General features: G+C 33.9%; 1 protein-coding gene across 7 annotated transcripts in view; it reads left to right on the top strand.

Annotated features, from left to right (window-relative positions):
- The window catches only part of add1 (adducin 1 (alpha)), a 97,703-nt gene that overhangs the window by 23,358 nt on the left and 52,155 nt on the right, over positions 1–22,190 (top strand). For 3 of the 7 annotated variants that reach the window (XM_073824534.1, XM_073824533.1, XM_073824535.1), the window contains exons 7-16: positions 397–540; positions 1,072–1,170; positions 1,926–2,099; positions 3,187–3,534; positions 9,724–9,819; positions 10,707–10,796; positions 10,908–10,925; positions 12,520–12,603; positions 15,209–15,365; positions 19,957–20,037. In XM_073824534.1, the coding sequence (XP_073680635.1) occupies positions 397–540; positions 1,072–1,170; positions 1,926–2,099; positions 3,187–3,534; positions 9,724–9,819; positions 10,707–10,796; positions 10,908–10,925; positions 12,520–12,603; positions 15,209–15,365; positions 19,957–20,037 (1,291 nt within the window). Of the gene's footprint in view, positions 1–396; positions 541–1,071; positions 1,171–1,925; positions 2,100–3,186; positions 3,535–9,723; positions 9,820–10,706; positions 10,797–10,907; positions 10,926–12,519; positions 12,604–15,208; positions 15,366–18,368; positions 18,627–19,956; positions 20,038–22,190 lie in introns of all 7 variants that reach the window. The other 4 variants (XM_073824528.1, XM_073824529.1, XM_073824530.1 and 1 more) reach the window with 4 other exon arrangements.

Raw genomic sequence — 22,190 nt, forward strand, 5'->3', positions numbered from 1 at the left:
AGTGTAAAAAATTAGATGAGACCCAGAATGCACCTCAAAATATAATAATGGACAAAATTAGTTTATGAAGCATTATATGAAATGTTGCCATGAAATGAAAATACAATATAATGAGGTCATAAATGTTGCGCAATTTATTTATGCTCTTTAAAATTAAATGAAACACGAAATGCAAAATATAATAGTTCACAAAATTTAAAGGTGAAATAAATAATAATAATGTTGAAATAATATTACAATGAATGTCATATGAATGACTAACATGTCATATAATTTGATGATCATGTGATTATATTTGATATATTTATGATGTTTATTTAATTGTATGTTTATCTTAATTTTGTCAGTGTTTTTTTTTTTTATGCATATTAAGCATTGTAATAATTTGCCCTTCAGGTGTCTGCTATGAAGTGTGGTCTGCTGCCCATTTCACCCGAGGCTCTGTCGCTGGGCGAGGTGGCGTACCACGATTACCACGGTATCCTTGTGGACGAGGAGGAGAACATCCTCATACAGAAGAACCTGGGTCCCAAAAGCAAGGTAGCATATTGAGTTACACACATCAAAGAGCTATATACCACTAAATGTTAAGCTTCTAGGGGAAAACCATCACACTCAACTTTTACAATTCCAGGAATTGACAAATGGAATGAATGTGTCCAAAACTAATTATATAAAGTGACTCTAGCTATAAATAAAAGTTCTAAGCAGTGATTTTATTCTGAAAAAATGAATGACTGCATATTCAAGTACAAATATGTGATTTTCTCTTTTTTATTTTTTATTAATTAATCATTTTTTTTAATAATGCTTCATTGACTATAATGTGTATTTTATTGGATTGACCTTGGTATTAGGCAGTGATTTAATTCTGACATTTCAGTAATGGATATTTTGAAAAATCCTTTCCCTTGGAAATGTCTAGATTTTTTTTTTATCAAATAACATTTTGCCTGAAACTCATTGAGGTCTTAATGTTACTGCAATTATTTTTGCGTTTGGCATTAAAATAGCATTTGTTGCTTATATGGTGTCAAATAATTATTGAATTAACAATTGTTTTGTGTTCAGGTGTTGATTTTGAGAAACCACGGTCTGGTGTCTGTTGGTGAAACAGTCGAAGAGGCATTTTACTACATTCACAACCTGGTCACAGCCTGTGAGATTCAGGTAGCTGAAAACCTACAACTTAATTTGTGAAATGAATGCATTCCCTGTTTTGTTTAAACACCCTGTGAAGCCTGAAATATAAAATAATAGTCAGAAATATCTATAATTTTAAAAATTTTTACACCATTTATTTTAAACCTATAAAACAAATCTTAAAGTTTGCATATGTTTTTTGTTGAATATAATATTTTACATCAGACTTTAATGGCTCATATAGTCTGACAGTTTTCAGTTTTATTCAGACTGCAGCAGATGCTGTTATTTATTTGTTGAAATTCTGATGTTTATAACAGTATAGCAGATACTTAAATTAAATTATATAAATATTTCAAATAATATCTCTTGGTAAGATGAGATTTAATTGAGCCAAACATATAATGCAATGCAATTCAATGATTGAGAGATGGACAAATAAATGTTCCTCAAAAGATGTGAAATGTTTTGGAGGCTTGGAAAGATCATTCCACCACTGAGGAACAGTAAAAGTAAAGCTTCTGCAAACAAACGTTTCTCAAAAGATCAGATTTTTCTAAAAAATGATTCATGGAGAATCAAATAAAGTTATTGTTTAAAGATATGTTTACTTTATATAAATCAGTAAAGATTTGACAGCAAAAAGACATGTTACTTGATCAAAAAGTCCAAAATATCAACCAGACAACAATAATAGATTGAGTGTAAAACCGTTTTTTTCAGCAGATTTGATCATGTTTTGATTGATTATTTACGGTATGCTCTCCGGTCTGAAATTGCAGGTGCGCACCCTCGCCAGTGCAGGTGGTCCTGACAACCTGGTTATGTTGGACCCAGCCAAGTATAAATCTCGGCCACGCCACCTCGAGCCGGTTGGGGACGGGTTGAGCTCGCACCCGAAGTGGCAGATCGGGGAGCAAGAGTTTGAGGCCTTGATGAGGATGCTGGATAATCTGGTAGGCCAGGAATCAAACTCTGCATATTATTGCACTATTTGAGTCTGTAGATTTTAATTTCAGTATGTTCTAGTATTTTAAGTTAAGTTTTTTTTTGGTTCATTTTAATCACATTCATATTTTTATTTACACCTTTAATTTTTGGTTTAAAACAAAGTACAATGTGAAAAGCACTACTTAAATAAATTGTACTTGTTTTATGAGATTACGCAACTAAAACTGATACAATTAGCAATGGAATAAACCAAGAAAAAACATTTAAAGACAAATATATTAAGGCATAATTTTTAATTACTAAATATTGATGCAAAATGTTTTTTTGTGCATTGTGAAAAGCACTATATCAATAAACTAAAATAAACTTTATACCCCCGGTTTCACAGACGAGGCTTAAGCCTAGTCCTAGACTAAAATGTTAGTCTGAGCTGTTTGAACTGAAAGAAACTTGCACTGACTGATCTAAAAATATATCTGTGCCTTTGTTTTGTCTTAAGATGCACAACAGTAATGTTTTTTCTAAGCATGTTTATAAAAAATTACTTAAATATCCTAATTGAACTATCTGCTAATCCTGGCTTAGTCTAAGCCCTGTCTGTGAAACCGGGCCTTATTAGTGTTTTATTTTATTGCACTATTTGAGTTTGTAGATTTTAATTTCAGTATGTTTTAGTATTTTAAGTTTTTTTTTTTTTTTTTTTTTTTTTTGAAGGGTTTGTTCATTTTATTCACATTTATATTTTATATATATTTTAATTTATGGAGTGAAAGTGATTCTAAAATCCCCTCTAACTATAATGTCAACAAAATGACAAAATGCCTGGCTTTATCCAATATTCACATTTCCTTTTTATAATGCATGCGCATTTATATGCACATTTGAACATAACTTATCAGAAAACCTGTAATAAAAAATGTTTGTTTAAATTGAGCCTCCATGTCTAGATTGTCAAATATTACCAATTTTCAGTAGTCGAAAACTTATTTTTCTTTATTTAAAGAACAATGTCTGAAGAATAAATCATTTTATTCTGTCTCTTTGTTGCATCTGTTTTTGACCCAACACATGACTCTTGGTATTTTTTCACAGGGCTACCGGACTGGTTATCCGTACCGTTGCCCGGCGCTGCGCGATAAAGCTAAAAAGTACAGTGACGTTGAGATTCCCCCTTCAGCCACGGGCTACTCATACGCAGAGGACAGTGACTCGGGTGCGCGCTCCCCGTTAAAGCACAGCTTTCAGCGGCAACAGCGGGACAAGACCCGCTGGCTAGCCTCCGGGCGGCCCGACGAATCCACAGAAGAGGGGCAGGACGGCAGCGGTAGCCCCAAGGCGAAGACTAAGGTGTGGACGAACATAACACACGATCACGTGAAACCCTTGCTGCAGTCTCTCTCGTCCGGTGTCTGCGTGCCAAGCTGTATTACCAACTGCTTGGTCTGTGCCAACCTTATTGTTCATAGTTTAGAAACGTACTGCTACAGAGCTAGAGAGGGCAGCTGGATAGCACCCCGACACCAGGGTGAAAAACACACTCGCCCAAGTGGTTTTGGGTGTGTTTGCCGTTTCATAACTGTAGAGTCGTTTCCTCTTGCAGATTTGCTTTTTTCACTCTACAGTGTTTTGGGTGGCTGACTTCTTAAGGCAAAACACTTCCGATGAATAGGGTAAAAAAAATTAACTAATAGATGCCAAATTACAGGTTATTATAGTTAGATGAAATTAAAAACCATTTTTTAATATAAAATAATAAAAAATAAATAAAATAGCAAAAAATGTACACCGTTTTATTTCAGCTTCTCAGTTTCATTCATTTGAACTCTATATATGTGACCCTGGACCACAAAACCAGTCATTAGGTTAAATTGTACAAAACTGAGATATATACATCATATGAAAGCTCAATAAATAAGCTTTCTATTGATGTATGGTTTGTTAGGATAGGACAATATTTGGCCGAGATACATCTATTTGAAAATCTGGAATCTGAGGGTGCAAAAAAATCAAAATACTGAGAAAATCACCTTTAAAGTTGTCCAAATTAAGTTCTTAACAGTGCATATTACTAATCAAAAATTACATTTTGATAGGTTTACAGTAGGAATTTTACAAAAAATCTTAATGTAACATGATCTTTACTTAATTTCCTAATGATTTTTGACATAAAAGAAAAATCAATAATTTTGACCCATACAATGTATTTTTGGCTATTGCTACAAATATACCCCAGCGACTTAAGACTGGTTTTGTGGTCCAGGGTCACATATAACTAAAACAAAGAATAAATAAATAAATAAATAAACAATCAAAATGTACAAAAATAATGAATAAAAATACATAAACATATTTATCAGAACAAAAGGTAATAAAAATTACAAACACGCAACACAATTACTAAAAATAACACAAAATTTAAAATGATGAATTGTTACAGATTAATAAAAAATATTTATAAAAGCAATAATAGTATCCCAATGATGCTAAAATAATAATAACACTAATCTTCCAATTTCTACAATTAATTGATTGGGTTAAGATTTGCTAAAAAAATTTATCACAGGTTTTCACAGGTGTATATGAATATGCATACATTATAAAATAGAAATGAGAACATTGGATAAAGCCAGGATTCGTTTTGTTGACATTATAGTTGGAGGGGATTTTAGAATCACTTTCACTTCATAAATTAAAAAAATATATAAAATATAAATGTGAATAAACGGAACGAACCCTTCAAAAAAAAAACTTAACTTTAAATACTAAAACATACTGAAATTAAAATATACAGACTCAAATAGTGCAATAAAATAAACACTTAAAAGTTTTTTGATGATTTTAATTTATTGATTTAGTGCTTTTCACAATGCACAAAAAATTGCAGCTATGTCTTGCATGCATTAATATTTAGTAATTAAAAAGTATGCCTTAATATATTTGTCTTTAAATGTTTTGTCTTGAATTATTCAGTTGCAAATTGTATCAGTTTTATTGTGTAATCTCATAAGACAAATACATTTTATTTAAATAATGCTTTTCACATTGCACATAATGCTTTTCGCATTGCAAACCAAAAATTGAAGGTGTATAAAAAAATATATAAATGTAAATAAAATGAACAAAACCTTCAAAAAAAAAAAAACTAAACTTAAAATACTAGAACATACTGAAATTAAAATCTACAGACTCAAATAGTCCAATAAAATAAATATGTTTTTTGGATGTTTTATTTTATTGATATAGTGCTTTTCACAATGCACAGTCTCAGCTTTACTGGAAAAAATGTGTTAAATGCATAAATATTTTGTGATAAAATGTAAAAATTATGCATTAATATATTTCTACTTTTTTTTTCTTCTACATTTTCGATTGTCTTGGTTGATTCAGTTGCAAATTGAATCAGTTTTAGTTGTGTAATCTCATAAGACAAGAACAATTTAAGTATTGCTTTTCGCATTTTGCATTGTTTCAAACCAAAAATTGAAGGTGTATATAAAAAAATATATATAAATGTGAATAAATTGAACAAACCCTTTAAAAAAAATAAACTTAACTTAAAATACTATAACATACTAAAATTAAAATGTACAGACTCAAATAGTGCAATAAAGACACTTTTAGGTGTTTATTTTTGGTTATTTTCTTTTCACAAGTATGACACTCATGTCATAATTTTCCAAAAATAAGCCACAATCTCCATAGTGACCAGTTCAAGGACAAAACCAAGATTTTATTTGTCGTGTCTTGCCTTATCAATCACACTGGGTTTGATTTGCTCGATTGCTAATTTAACTTAACTAACCTATTACTCATAACTATCTTTTTCTGATCTGCAGGGAAAAAAATCTCTTCCTGTAATCTATCTTTAAACAGTTTGCTGTGTCCTTCGCAGTGGCAAGCTCCTCCCCCTCACTTATGATTGGTCGAAGGGGTGTCAGGGTTCTTTCCAGCTGCTCAGTGCATGCTGTGTTGCATGATTGATCAGATGCATTGGATGTTCTCCTGGAAAACCAGGAGGGTGTGGCATGTGCGCAAAGTGGGCATGGCTACTCCTTACTGCTGCTTGGGATTTTCCTCCCATTTCTGTTGTCGTTTCTTTCAGTTATCGCTTTATTTCGCACTTTTTGTGACCCTTTTGTGACCATTTGTGTTTTAATGGAGTGGTTGCTCCATTTGAACATTTTCTTCAGAGCTTTTTAAAATGAGTAGTTAGTACAGGAATCCTTAAAGAGAGCCATTTGTGTGGTTAATGTACTTATTGTGCACTTAAACACAGCATTTAAGAGCGCTAAGATACTTTACTACAATGGTATCATGAGAAAGTGCTGTATAGCTAAAAGCCTGTCTCAGTGTTTCACTTCCGAAGCATTAAAGGCTCTAGAGTGAATCTCAGGAAAAAATGGTCATATTTTATCAAACTCCTATTATAGAAAATATAAATTTATATTTTGCATAGAGATAAGCAAGTCTTTCAATTTTTGGGTGAAATATGACGTTTTGCCTAGATATAGGGCAGTAGAAAAAAATGCCACTGGGTCATTCCATATCAAATCAACCAAATCGGCTCCAATTGTTTTGCAAGATGGAAACAAGATCCAATTCTAATTTTAAAATGATTTATTCTTCAGACATTGTTCTTTAAATAAAGAAAAATAAATATCAGCTGTATACAAAGTGACCAAATTTGGTTTTCAACTACTGAAAATTGGTAACATTCAACACTCTAGACTTGGAGCCTAATTTTAAACCCCTATATCTCTGGGACTGAATGATGCAGGGCCTTGAAAATTAAGATTCCAAAAGAAAAGTGTATTAACAACTAGTATCTAAAATCATATTGTGATATCTTCAATACTTCTTGAGTTATAGGCATGCAAACTTTGAAAGAAGAAATTTATGGCGCTCAGACTGTTATGTTCAAAAACATCAATTGCTAAAGTCAGCAGATTTCACTAATAACTACCAATCTCAAAAATAACATTATGATGCTGCCATCTTTCTGAAGTCATTTTTACCCCCCTGTAATTTTGACCCCCCTCTACAAAATAGTGGATTACTCAGTAAATATTCATCCATGACATTAAATACTTTGGCTTTGATCACTATACATCTTTCTTCAGAAAAAAATATCATCAAAATCAAAAATTTGAGCCTTGGTTGAATTGACCCGGAATGACCCTGCTAACAAAATAACAAAATAATTTTTTTGAAGGCAACATAGGAATTCTGAGAATATCAGAAATAGTTTTTTGCAGCTCTCTCTGTGAGGGAAAAAAAGCTCGGCTGCTTATATATATATGGAGTCGTGGCTTGCCGTTTGATGACTCCATGTTCTTTCCTTAAACTGCTTTAAAACGTTTGTTTTGGCATTTTTAATTTCTCTTTTCTATTATGAGTTATTGTTTCCTTTTCCTCCTCCTGAATTGGATTTACCTTTTCCTGAACTCTTCCCGAGCATGAGTGTATTTTAACGTTCAAATTTCAAAATCATCCAAAAAAAAGGAAAAAACATTGGTTCATGAGTGGTTGTTAACTCTCCGAACGATTGTCTCTAGTTGGGGGAGAGCGTGTTGTGTTGTGGGGCTCTAAACGTGATCAGTGAGTATTTCATGTTTACGTGTTCATCCCATGTGCCCCGTTTTCTCCAGCGCCCATACGGAAACCCTTCCTCATGACTTTTGATTCCGTGCTCAAAGCATTGATTTCATTTTAGTAAAAGCAAGTAACTCATTGGCTACTCATGCTATTCTTACCCAGGCCAAACGCTAACTATCTTTGCTTCAAAAATATTTAGCACTTGCTGTTCATCTCAGCATCTTTATTTGAAATGTACAATCCATTAAATTCATATACCAGAGCTTTTGGACTAAATCTCTTAAACTTTAAACTGAAACTTTTAAAACATAAAAAAAAAATGTTGGGCGTAATTCTGTCCTTCCTTACAGTGTATCTCTGTGTGTGTGTGTGTGTGTGTGTGTGTGTGTGTGTGTGTGTGTGTGTGTGTGTGTGTTTTCTCCCTCTTACAGTGTGTGTTAAGGGTTTGACATTTAATATTCATTGTCAACCCTTTTTTCTGTTGCTTATACTTTTGTTCAAACCTTTAGTGTTAGATTTGAATGTATGCACATTCTCAAAGCTTGTTAAATAATGAAATAATAGAAAATGATGCCTAACTTCAACATTTGCTTAGGTTTTTTGGTTTGTTGTTTAGTTGCAAATCGTATCTTTCTTATTTGTGTAATCTCTAGTCAAGTGAAGTTTATTGAAATAATGCTTTTCACAATGCACAGTCTCAAAGAAGAAAAAATTGCAGTCTTAAATGCATGAATATTTAGTAATTAAATAAAAAAAAAAGATGCCTTCAATATATTTGTCAGTTGTCCTAAAACCAAAACAATACCCGTTCTCGTCTTAGGACGACTTTTAGTTGTGTAATCTCACAAGTCAAGTAAAATTTATTTAAATTGCGCTTTTCACAATGCTCAAAGCCGCTTTACAGAAAAATATTGCAGTAATAACATCTTAAATGCATCAATATTCAGAAAAAAATATGCCTTAATATATTTTTCTTTTTACTTTTTTGATTGTCTTGATTTATTTAGTTGCAGATTGTATCAGTTTTAGTTGTGCAGTCTCATAAATCAAGTAAAATTTATTTAATAGTGCTTTTCACATTGCTACAAAGCAGCTTTTTTTTTTTAAAAAAAATTGAAGTAATTGTCTTTTTTGTTATCCAGGTTTGTTTAGTTTCAAATTGTAGTTTCAAGTTAGTTGTATAATCCCAAAAGTCAACTCAACTTAGCTCTTTTCCCAATGTCTCAAAGCAGCTTTCCAGAAAAATATATTGCAGTAATGTCATAAATAGGTCAACATTTACCGTATTTGTCTAACGTTCTCAGTTGTCCAGGTTTGTTTTTGTGTTTGTCTTGGACAGCGTTAATGTTGAATCCTGTGTGTGTGTGTGTGTGTGTGTGTGTGTGTGTGGGTCCTGTTACACTAGCTAGACTTTCTGGCTGTCTGCTCACGCCTCTGTCCACTGCCTAAACACAAGAACAGCTTCTGCCTCACCACCCCACCTCACACCTGCCTCCTTCGTGGTCTATCATCCTCTTAACTCTTCTGTTTTTCTCTGTCTGTGCTCTTTTCTTTCTTTTCTTTTTAGCCTTTTCTGTCCTTACTATAACGCCCGACGGCAGTATCAATGATGATGAGGGCCTGCCATGGCACTGATTTTAAATAAAGTTTATAGAGTTAGTTATATTTATATTCAAACTTATTCTGGTGAATGTTAAGCGGAGTGGTATAATATTATGTTTTATCGGTTTAAGGTAATTTTTACCACTAATTAATACATTCATTTATTTGCAATTTTTAAATTTTGAATTTTTTAAATTTTGAATTCTTGTGCGTTATGGTGACTCGCAAGGAGTTTCAAATTTTCAAATGTACATCATCATTGGTTCGTTGCTCAGTGGACCATTATAATTGACCAATTATGTTTAAGATCTGCTTTTTGTTTATTTTGTATTGTTTGAGAGGCATGATTTAATCTTTTTTGTTAAAAAATATTTAATTTGAAGTTTTCTTTAGTTTTGGTTTATTTGAATGGCTTTGCTTTGATGATTTCAGTGGACTAAGGAGGACAGTCTCCGACAGGCTGCTGTGGCCAATCAGTTTGTCCCGCTGAACACCAACCCCAAAGAAGTCCAAGAGATGCGCAACAAGGTCTGAACCTTTTAATCATGTGGATTTAAGATGTTTTAATGTATTAAAAGAATAGTTCAACTCAAAATGAAAATGTTCTGACAACTTCTTCACCCCTCAGGCCATCCAGGATGTAGATGAGTTAGTCTCTTCATCAGATTTGGAGAAATGTAACATTCCGTCACTTGCTCACCAATGCATCCTCTGCGGTGAATGGGTGCCGTCAAAATGAGAGTCCAAACCGCTGATTAAAAACATCCACAAGTAATCCACACCACTGCAGTCCATCAGTTAACATCTTGAGAAGCCAAAAGCTACATCTGTAAGAAACAAATCCATCATGAAGGTGGTTTTAGCTTCAGAACCATTGCTTATGTCTGAAATGTGAGTCCTCTATACATAATATTGCTTTCTTCAGTGAAAAAGTCATCTGGTCTGAATCAGGAGAGAAATATGAACAGATTTTTACAAGCCAAAACAGTTTAAAACAGATGTTTTGATGTATATTGATGTAAGGGGACAACAGGAGATGGACTTTTTAACTGAAGAAAGACTTATTATGGATTATAAACTCATTTTTTGAATGAAAGCTACTGAAATTAAAATACTTTAATAGATTTGTTTCTTACAAACATGCGGCTTTTGGTTTCACTAGATGTTAACTGATGGACTGGAGTGTTGTGGATTACTTGTGATGTTTTCATCAGCTGTTTAGACTCTTAATCTGACGGCACCCATTTACTTAGTGAGCAAGTGATGGAATGCTACATTTCTGCAAATCTGATAAAGAAACAAACTCATCTGCATCTTGGATGGCCTGAATTTGGGAATTTCTCAGCAATTGTTTATTATTAATTGCTGTCTTCTATTATATTTCTGTGGTCATAGCTCTGTATTTTTATCTTCAGATCCGTGAGCAAAATCTGCAGGACAAAAAGACGGCAGGTCCACAGTCGCAGGTGCTCACAGGTGCCGTGGTGGATCGTTCATATGTCCAGGTGAGTCTCGCACATCGTGCACACTTCTGTTTCTCCCGTTAGATCCAATACATTTTGTTCCCAGCGTTATTCCAGCGTGTGTAACCGTTGAATTGTGTCTTTTGACCCCAGAGAGTGACTATATGGCACGTAAGTAAACCACACGACCAGCAAGCCACAGCTGTGTCCATTTTCTTTGGTTTTGATTGGTTTGCAGTGCCATGTTTGCTCTTTTCTTTCTTTTTTTTGTTGGATTCATTGACTGTCATAGAAACTAAACAGGATGATACTGTTGTAAATATTTTTATAACACATGCAATATTAATTCTGCTTGTCTTACATGACGTTGCTCAGGTAATGAATTAATTGTTAATTTATCATTATCATTTCTAGTAATTTCTTCCTGTTAACTTTCTCCATATGTGTAAAAATAAGTTACATTTTTAAAATTATGTAAGCAAGCTGGTGCCCTAAAATAAAATAACATGAGCAAAAAAAATAAAAAATACCCTCACAATTCTGAGTCTACAATTTAGTTTTTCTGTTGTTGTTGTTGTTTTCACCTTGGAATAAATAAGCTAATTGCAACTTTTTACTTTTCACCTAACAATTGTGAATATATATCACACAATTCAGAGTTTTCTTCACAGAATTGCGAGTTTGTGTCTTGCAATTCTGGGTTTTTCTCACAATTCACTTTTTTTTCCTCAAATTTGCATGATACAAACTCAAAATTGCAAGAAGAAAATTCTAAATTCTGAGATTAGAATGTCACAATTACCTTTTTATTTTATTAAATATGCTTTAACATTTCATATTCACTAACTAGTAGTTAGCTATTGTAATTTTGGCTCTTGAACATCTTGAAGCATAAACTATTGCTTAACCTGAGTTCTACTGAGTTTTACTTCCAGGAACTTCCTGTTGAGCTCTGTTTAAAAAAAAAAAAAAAAAAAAAGCTTTAAAACAGTCTTGTTCAGAAGTGTGTGTTTGCTACTAACCATCAGATCATTCATCTAATTCACTTGAGTACAGCAACACAATTCCAAACCAAATCTTCAGGCTTTTGAATATGGTTTCATCTAAACATTATTTACATACACATGTATTTCTCCTGACCAGTCCCATGGTCCTGTTGTTATTGTATGGGAGCAGCAGTATGAATCTGTGTGTGGTTTGACTTGCACACATATGTTTGGTTTCTGGTGTTGCAGTGCATGACTCTAAGCCATGAATTCACCGTCTCGCTCCAGCCTGCCCATACGCTTCTTTAGGAAATGCTTTCTGCATGTCTGGAGCGTCTGTGTGTTGTTGGTTTATGAGTGGATGTGTGTTATAGGGCTGCATGTGTTATTGTGGTATCATTGAAATACTATTAAATTACACACACACATGTATTTACATTTTAGTGTGTCAAGTATTGTATACAAGTTTTGTATTATAAATCGGGCACAATTATAAAAATTTAAAACAAAAAATGTTTAGTTTAAAACTTAAAAATGTTTTCTTTTTTTACATAAAAAAACATGCTGAGATTAATTGTTTAGAATAAGATTAATATGCATTTAGAAAATATATTAAGAGGTAAAATTGTAAATTCATTTTAACTTTAAGCTTGTATGTGTGTGGCTTGTATGCATTGGTTCTGACTTGCATCATACGTGAGCGTGTAGGATTGTGTTTAGTGTGTGTGGTCAGTAATTGTGGTGGGCTTGTGCACTGCTCACCAGCTCTACTGTTACAGGACTCTCCTCTCTCTGACTGTACGGACTCTATTGATGGCATTGACCCTTCAGGGAGCTTTAGTCCCTCTAGGTCTATTCGAAAGGTACATCCTGTGATAAAACTGTCTAGTTTGAAAACATCAAACCACACACAATTTCAGTACTGTAGCTTTAAATCGAGATAAAGACAGTAACATTCAGGGACTTCATTATGAGTTCTTAAAAACATGATGAATTCAAAACTGTCATCAGATGTCAAATTTCTGTTTATCTTAATCAAAAATGATGAGGCAGTGAGAAACTGAAAGTACATTTTATCCAGTATGTCATACCTTAAGATCCAGTGTTTTTTATTTTGGTCTACTCGATATTTGAGAAAAGGTGTATTTAAAAAAAAAAAAAAAGATCAAATGCATGAGAAATTAAACATGTGCTTTCAGTTTTCCCTCACAGTTTGTTTTCATTTGTGTTTCAATAACTGTACTCTAACTAAGGTTTATGATTGGATTTTGAGTTTCAACTAAAATAACACTTAATAACAAGGCTTTTATAACAAAAGGCGAATACACATTTGCCATTGTGTATATTTTTCCTGATAATTTACCTACCCCCATGTAATTTAAGATGTTCATGTATGTCTTTCTTCAGTCACAAAGAATTTTTTTTTTTTCGAGGAAAGCATTCCAGGATTTTCCTCCATATAGTGGACTTCAACGGTGCTCAACCGATCGAAAGTTAAAAATGCTGTTTAAAAGCAGCTTCAAAGGGCTTTATGTGATCCCAGCCGAGGAATAAGGGTCTTATCTAGCAAAACGATTCGATTCAAGTTTATTTGCATAGCACTTTTCACAGTGTAAATCGTTGTGAAGCAGCTGTACAGATTTAGGTTTCTACAATATATTTAGTAGCTTACTAGTGGTGATAATAAGCGTAGCTGCTGTTCCAACAAATCAAAAATGATGTGTTCAGTCCAAGCTAAGGAATATTAATGTGCATTTGATCAGATGTAACTGAAGTACAAGGTTATGAGATAGATTATGTCAATGCTTGGCTAAAGAGATGAGTCTTTAATCTAGATTTAAACATACAGAGTGTGTCTGAACCCCGAACGTTATCAGGAAGGCTATTCCAGAGTTTGGAAGCCAAATGTGAAAAGTCTTTCCCTCCTTTAGTGGACTTTGCCATCCTAGGTACTACCAAAAGTTCAGAGTTTTGCGACCTTAGGGAGCGTGAAGGATGGTAGCGTGGTAGGAGACTAGTTGGGTATGCAGGAGCTAAACCATTAAGAGCTTATAGGTAAGTAATTGTAACTGATACAGAATCTAATAATTAGCCAGTGCAGAGACTGTAAAATTGGGGTAATATGATCATATTTTCTTGACCTGGTAAAGACGCTGAATTTCTAGCAGCTGCTTTATGATGTGTTCTTTGGGGAAAAAAAAAAAAATGTATATACTAAATCTCAAATGCGTGTCTAGGTCTACTCTGTGCACTCCAGTTCAAGACAATTAGGGTATGTCGAAAATCTCCCATCTCTTTTTTTTTTTTTTCCCCCTCCGACTTCAAAATCATCCTACATCGCTGCAGATGTACCAAATCCAGTGTTTACAAAGTGAACGTGCAAAGGTCATCAAACACCCTTTACAAAAAAGGTAAAAAAGTGATGTAGGACGATTTTGAATTTGAAAGAGACATTCCCTAACTGTCTTAAACCAGATAGGACAGAGTACGCATGTGCATTGCAGAGCTAGACAAGATGAGCATTTGTGGTTAAAAAAAAAAAAAAAAAAAGAGTATAAATATACTTTTTTTTTTTTTTGTGAAAATGACAGATTGTTTTGCTAGATAAGACCCATAATCCTCGTTTAGAGCCCTTTGAAGCTGCATTGAAACTTCTTTTTTAACCTTCAATCCGTTGAGCTCCATTGAAGTCAACTATATGGAGAAAAATCGTGGAATGTTTTCCTCGAGAAAATAAAATATTTCTTTTCGACTGGATTAATCCTTTAAAGGATTAGTTCACTTTCGGAACAAACATTTACAGATAATGTACTCACCCCCTTGATATCCAATATATTAATGTATTTCTTTCTTCCGTTGTAAAGAAATTGTTTTTTAAGGAAAACATTTCAGGATTTCTCTCCATATAATGGATATGTATGGTGCCTCCAAGTTTGAACTTCCAAAATGCTGCTTCAAAGGGCTCTAAACAATCCCACCCGAGAAATAAGAGTCTTTTCTTGTCTTTTCTTGTCTTTTCTTGTCTTTTCTTGTCTTTTCTTGTCTTTTCGAGTCTTTTCGAGTCTTTTCGAGTCTTTTCTTGTCTTGTCGAGTCTTTTCTTGTCTTGTCGAGTCTTTTCTTGTCTTGTCGAGTCTTGTCGAGTCTTGTCTTTTCTTGTCGAGTCTTGTCTCATCCAGAGTCTTGTCTTATCCAGAGTCTTGTCTTATCTCTAAAAAAACATTTCAGTTCTTTTCGACTGAAGAAAGACAGACATGATCATCTTGGATGACAAGGGGTCGAGTACATTATCTGTAATTTTTTGTTCTGGAAGTGAACTAATCCTTTAAGTGTCTCACTTGTATTCACCCTATTTTAACATTTTAATACTATCTTTTGTAGGTTTGTTTTTATTACAATATTGTTGAGTAAAATTTTCAGCATGATAGCAGCACATAAACTCTTGAGTTTTGTCCTCTTTTGTCCTGCAGGGGGACCTAGTGACTGCATCCAAAGCCATTATTGAGAAGGAGTACCAACCACGTGTTATCGTCAGTAAAACTGGACCAAACCCCTTCAACAAGCTCACAGACCAGGATCTGGACGAGTACCGCAGGGAAGTGGAGCTCAAGCAGAAAGGGCCAGAAGGTAAAAACACAAATAATGTCAAATCAACCCGTTTCTACTCGCAGAAACTGTTCGGAAATTAGAAGTAGAAATTGGACAGTATGGGCATTTATTGCATATGTGATGTGATCTAGGAAAACCGGTCATATGTCATGCTGGGATGATTTCAGGAAATTCAAAAAATGGGTCGAATGTAAAATTTTTGTCAACTAGGTTTTCATTAAATTATTATTCTAGAACGTCTTGTCTGTCATCTTTGAAAACGACTTGGTCAAATTCACTTGTTTAGTGCAGAAAAATCACGATTTATTGCAGCAAGCAGAAATGACTTTCTCTTGTGTTAAGAATGCGCTACAGAGGTGCTTTCTCTTAACACCACAAAAACAGTTAACCTATTAAGTGTTTTTTTTTTTTGTAATTTATTTTTTAATATCGTGAGATGGCGGAGCACAACAATGCAGCTTGAACTACTAACTAAAGTAGCTGCTCACTTAAGCAATCTCACTCGTCTCAGTCTGCTCAATCTAGACGATATCAGTGCCCTAAACGATGTTATAATGGACTATTTCACATCCAGAGATGAAGGATCAGATGTTTAAGTTACTAAAGAAGAGGAGCCTGTTTTGGAAAGGCTTGAATCCAGCTTTCGTAAAAAGGTTTTGTGTTGGTTTTCCTAGATTGCATCGCATAACATGCATATAAAATATACATGGTTATTTAAAGGTTTAAGGTCGGTAATTTTTTTTATTTTTATTTTTTTATCATTGTTTTAAAATAAGTCTCTTTTGATCACCAAGGCTGCATTAAAAAAAAAAAAAAACATGAATATAAAAACATGAAATTGTAAAATATTATTATAATTTAAAATGGCTGTTTTTTATGTGAATATATGTTAAAATGTAATATATTGCTGTGACCAAACCTGAATTTTCAGCATCATTACTTCAGTCTTCAGTGTCACACTTCTGATTCTGATTATTATTATTATTAATGTTTGTGTTGCCAAATATTTTTGTAAAAACTGTGATGCATTTTAATTTTCATGTTTCCTTGATAAACAAAGTTCAAAAGAACAGTATTTCAAATAGTAAGCTTTTGTAACATTATAAATGTCTTTGCAATCACTTTTTTATCATTTGAATACATCCTTACTGAGAAACAGAATTAAAGAGATAGTTTCCCCAAAAATGAAAATGTGATGTTTATCTGCTTACCCCCAGGGCATCCAAGATGTAGGTGACTTTGTTTCTTCAGTAGAACACAAACAAAGATATTTAACTTAAGCCGTTGCAGTCTCTCAGATATATAATGGCAGTCAATGGTTACCAAATCTTTAAGAGTAAAAAAAAAAATACACAGACAAAACCAAATTAGACCCTGCGGCTCGTGACAATACATTGAGGTCTTAAAGGATAACTATTGCCAAAATGCAACCTGGGCTGTTTTTTTTTTTTTTACTGTAAACAAGACAAACATATATCTAAAAGCTTAATTATGACAAACGAGTCGTTTTTGAGATTGACCGTGATTTCGTTTTGTGGTCAATGGCTGGTGAATGGGAGAACTAGGGGCATAAATTTGAGCGCATCAAAATCAATCTTTTTACAACACTAAGAAGGCTCGACACACCATGAAACTTTGCTCGAAGTATCGCCTGGGTCTCTACACATGAACTCCAGCATTGAGAACATAGTTTGTGTACACAGTTTACTAAAAAGAAAGGTTTTGAACAACTCACTTTCACTGTTTGAGTTTCCGCTCGCAGCCGTCTTGCCAGTCAAGAAGTGTCGATCTCCGAATGCGAATGAATGGACTCCATAGGACGAAATATTAGGCTTATATGAGGCTCTTTTTACAACTAGAAGGTTATTGTTTTTCACTAGCGACAAAACAGCGAATTAGCCGTGCATTTATATGGAAATATGCTTTAGGAGCTATCCATCCTCGCATTCGGAGATGGACACTTCTTGACTGGCAAGACGGCCGCGAGCAGAAACTCAAACAGTGAAAGTGAGTTGTTCAAAAACTTTCTTTTTAGTAAACTCTGTGTACACAAACAATGTTCTCAATGCTGGAGTTCATGTGTAGAGACCCAGGCGATACTTCCAGCAAAGTTTCATGGTGTGTCGAGCCTTCTTAGTGTTGTAAAAATATTGATTTTGATACGCTCAAAGTTATGCCCCTAGTTCTCCTATTCACCGGCCACTGACCACAAAACGAAATCACGGTCAATCTCAAAAACGACTCGTTTGTCGTAATTATGCTTTTAGATATAAGTTTGTCTCGTTTACAGTAAAAAAATACAGCCCAGGTTGCATTTTGGCAATAGTTATCCTTTAAGACAAAACAATCGGGTGTGCAAGAAACTGAACAGTAACAAAGTCACCTACATCTTGGATGCCCTGGGGGTAAGCAGATAAACATAAAATTTTCATTTTTGGATGAACTATACCATTAATTCTGTTTCTCAGTTAGGATACATTAAAATGATGATAGTGATTGCAAAGGCATTTATAATGTTACAAAAGCTTACCATTTCTTTTGACCTTTGTTTATCAAGGAATCATGAAAATTAAAATGCATCACTGTTTTCACAAAAATATTTGGCGACACAAACGTTAACAATAATCAGAATCAAAAGTGTGACACTGAAGACTGGAGTAATGATGTTAAAAATTCAGCTTTGGTCACTGCAATAAATTACATTTTAACATTCACATAGAAAACAACCGTTTTCAAATTATAATTACATTTTACTTTTATTTTTGGGTGAACTATCATTTTAATTTCTTAAAAAAACTTGGTGACCTCAAACTTTTTCACAGTAATGTATGTAAAATATATTTTATATGATCTTTTTTTATTAATTTGAGCATTTGTATGCGAACAGCTAATGTTGGCCAAACAAACTCGGGTGCACAAAGTTTTGATTTTGTGCAAAGTTTTGATTTATTGCACATGAATCCTGCACAGCCCAACAGCGCCCACTGCAGGTCAGGAAAGAAACTGTTGTATTGCATTTAGCACAGGTCGAGGAATCTGCCTCAACCTCTGAAGGAGCCCAGACTCCGGAAGACACACCCACACAGGAAAACAACAATCCACAAGCCATCGCGGCCCCGCCGCCCTCCGTAATCCCCAGCCGCGGCACCGAATCGGGCCGTGCGTCGGGTCAGGACAGTCCTCCGCATCCCCCTGCATCCCCTCATAAGGAGTTTCACTCCGCGGTGCTGAAAGCTCTGGGCTGTGATGCGGAGCCTGAGCGTGACGGGCCGCCTGCAGGTACCACCTACCTGTGGAAGGCACTCTATTTGGCTTTACTCTGACTTTGCTGGGCTCTTTCTTCTTCCTGTCTCTCGCTGTCCCCGGTTTTGAACCTTGGTGATTCAACACGCCTGTCTGTACCTGTCCCATCCTTCTCCTGGCAAATATCATACCCCAAAACACACTCTGGATCTGTAAATAAAGACTGTAACCCTCGTCCGCTTTTACAATCCTAATCCTGGACTGAAATCACCTGCGGGCTCCTCGCTGTCCTCTCAAGTGGGATTTGCTGCTCTTCTTGTTGGGGTTTATTTCTATATTCTTGTATTAATGAAGCTCACTGTGGTGTCTCTAATGGACGTCTCTGAATCTGAACTGAGATTTGATAAATGTTGTTTCTGGGTTCTTTAGTGGTTTTTCTTTTCACTTTATAATGCAGATAAGTGTTATTGTTATAATATTATATTATAATAATTTTATATGATCATTTATAAAATTGAAAAGAATCAGTTTGATATTCATGAATACACTATCATTATAGTGTGTTGTTGTTGTTTTTTAACAATTATTTAATTTTAGTTTAATTTTTTATATTGTCTTTTTGCATTTAAATTTTAGTTAGTTTTAATAATTTTGCTTTTTAAGTGTAACTAATTTTCTAATGTTAACAAGTGTCTTGTTTTGGTCATTAATACACTATTATAGTTTAAAATAATTTTTTTTTTACAATTATTTAATTTAAATTTTTATATTGTCTTTTTTCATTTAAACTTTTTTTTTAAGTATTATTAATTTTCTATTTTTTTTAATAAATATTTTGAATTGAATATTTTAATATTTTATATTTATTATTTCATTTTATTTAACATTTTTATGTTTTTAGTATTGTTTAATATGGATTTTAAAAATATTTTGAAATGGTGTTTATTTTTATATTTTCTATATACATTTTAATTTTAATTAAAGTTTTGGTAATTTCATGTTTTTATTTATTATTTATTTATTTATTTACTTCACATATAGTTTATTCATTTTCAGTTCTATTTTAGTTTTAGTTGTATTACATAAAAATTAGAAATATTGCCTTGGCAACTAACTAAGTAGTTTTTTGTTTGTTTTTTAAATATTGCCAATTTTATATGCTTTTGTCTACTAAAAGAGTGCATTACTACTCGGCTCAGTTTTAGACATTTCACCATATTTACCTTTCACAGATTTTTTTCTCCACATCAGTGTAAAAAATGTCATGTGGGCTTTGGTATTCATAATGTTTTGATGTCAAATTTGTGCATTTGAAAAGCGTTTTTATATACAGATTGGCCTGTAATGATGCTTGTGTTATCTCTAGGTCAAACACCGGAGATTGAAGAGGGGAAGGTTCCCAGCGCCACCTGCACTCCTCCCAGCTCACCTGTGCGTGTGGAGGAAGGTACGTTCATCCGATCAGACGGCGTCTCTCTGAGCATGAGCCGGTTCTAGGTGGTTGATAACTGCAACGTGATGCCTAGTGTCTGTCTTTGTTAATTAACATTTTTAGACATTTATTGCTGTTTGTAATAACAGACCAAAGGGAATCACTGTTGTTTTGTTTTTGTTTACCCCCCAGAATTACAAACAGGGTTCCTACAAGGTGCTAAAAGTATTTGAATTTTTCTTTTTGAAATACAAGTCCTGGAAAACCCTTAAAAATAGCAATATTTTTTATAATAATTGAAAAACAATGCATGTATAAAATAAGTGTTTGATTTTGTCAATAAGCAAATATCTTTTTAAACAAAATTCACGCAATTAAAAAAACATACCTTTTTCGCTTATTTTAATGTCAGAAAAAAATCAACCAAACATGGTGAAAGATGCAAAAAGAGGAACAGATGAACCAGATCAGTGTTTCCCCTACCATTATCTTAGGGGGGCGCCCCGCCACCCCAACGGCACCCCCCGCCCCCCTTGAATGTCAAGTTCATTTTATTTTCGATATCGAATATATAGCGTCAGATCACAATAGAAGTCATTAAGGTTATCTTTCCTATAGAACAGGTCTATACACTGTTCTTTTATTAAACAAACTAAATTGCCTTATGTTATTTATCTTATTTACATGAAGTCATGTCATTTCTGTCTTTACATGATCGCGTGTTTACAATGTGTCCTCCGCGAAAACACAGACTGGATCGCGGACTCCATTCATAAAAACCGAATCTACTATAGCGAGAAATGCCACGTAAATTTGTTGATTTTTGGATTAATAAATCAAAAGTTGGTCTGTCACTTCATTCAAATCGCGATATGGACTAGTGTCTGTGAAAACTGAAATGCAAAATGACCGTTTCAATATGAATCCTGCATGCTCCGTTTGCCTCAGTATGTTTGAATGGTGGAGACGCGTTTTTTTTTTTACTACACGCACAGTGAAGTACGCGTGACGCTCCCGCTAATTTTGGGCATTTGCATCTCACATGAACAGATAAACTCAATCCAAAGCTGCTGTGAGTGTCACTTTTACCGTTTCATTTGAGAAAACTAGCATCATATCATGCTGTACACACAGAAACTTCAAGGCAACCTGTCAAAATAAAAGTACCATGTAACATGTAACAGAACATTAGTCTTGTATTACTTTTGTACAGTATAATGTAGGTGTTTATATATTCCTATTTAAATAATTGACATAAAACAATATATATGATAAAAAAAAAAAATATAACAAGATTAACCACTTAATTGTAGAAAAAAATACTACAATTATTATTTAAATGTTAAATTATTATTATTTATTGATTTTAACAGTAAACCTCTGTTTGTTTGCCAAAAATTAAAAGGGTTTATTTTTCATTTGATTAAAAATAAATAAATGTTTATACTTTTAATTTGATTATGAGAAAAAATAATACACACAAGAATTTAAAAAAAAAAAAAAAAAAAGCAAAAGTTGGTAGAGCCCTATTGTTCAAAATGTTAAAATAGAGAGTTTTGGACTTATTTTTCCACTGAATAAGTCTATAATAATGTTTTCGTTATTTCACAAAGTAGGGTAAAGTACCGGGGAAAAAAAGTAACGTTGGCGGCTACCCCCCCCCCCCCCCCAACACTGGAAACCTAGGGGAAACACTGCAGATGAATCAAGTTATTTACGCTGGAACCGCTCTGATTGATTCAACCTTGTGATCACGTAGTGATTGGTGAAATCTGTTAAACCATTGCGTTCCAAAATGATTCACCGTTTCAAAACGCTCCAATCAGATTGCGTATTGCAAATCATTTGATTTAGATCGGAACGGGTTTGTGAATCATTTCGCGAATTGAATGATTCAAATCAAATGATTCGCGATACACGATTTGAGGTCTCGATTTAAATCAAAAGATTCAATGAAGTCAAATGATTCACGATCCGCCCTGCGTCCCAATATTCATACTTATACTACAGGGCCGTTGAATGCTTGAATCTGATTGGCTGACGAACGTTCTAGAGGTGTGCATTATATTCAGGGAAACGCACGGCGAACGTAGTTCCAAGCAGCTTTAGACCGCAGTGCATGTCTATATCACTTCGCCATACGATTTCAGTTATTTCAAAGGTCCTTA

Source organism: Garra rufa, chromosome 19, assembly GCF_049309525.1.
Source record: "Garra rufa chromosome 19, GarRuf1.0, whole genome shotgun sequence".
Lineage (NCBI taxonomy): Eukaryota > Metazoa > Chordata > Actinopteri > Cypriniformes > Cyprinidae > Garra > Garra rufa.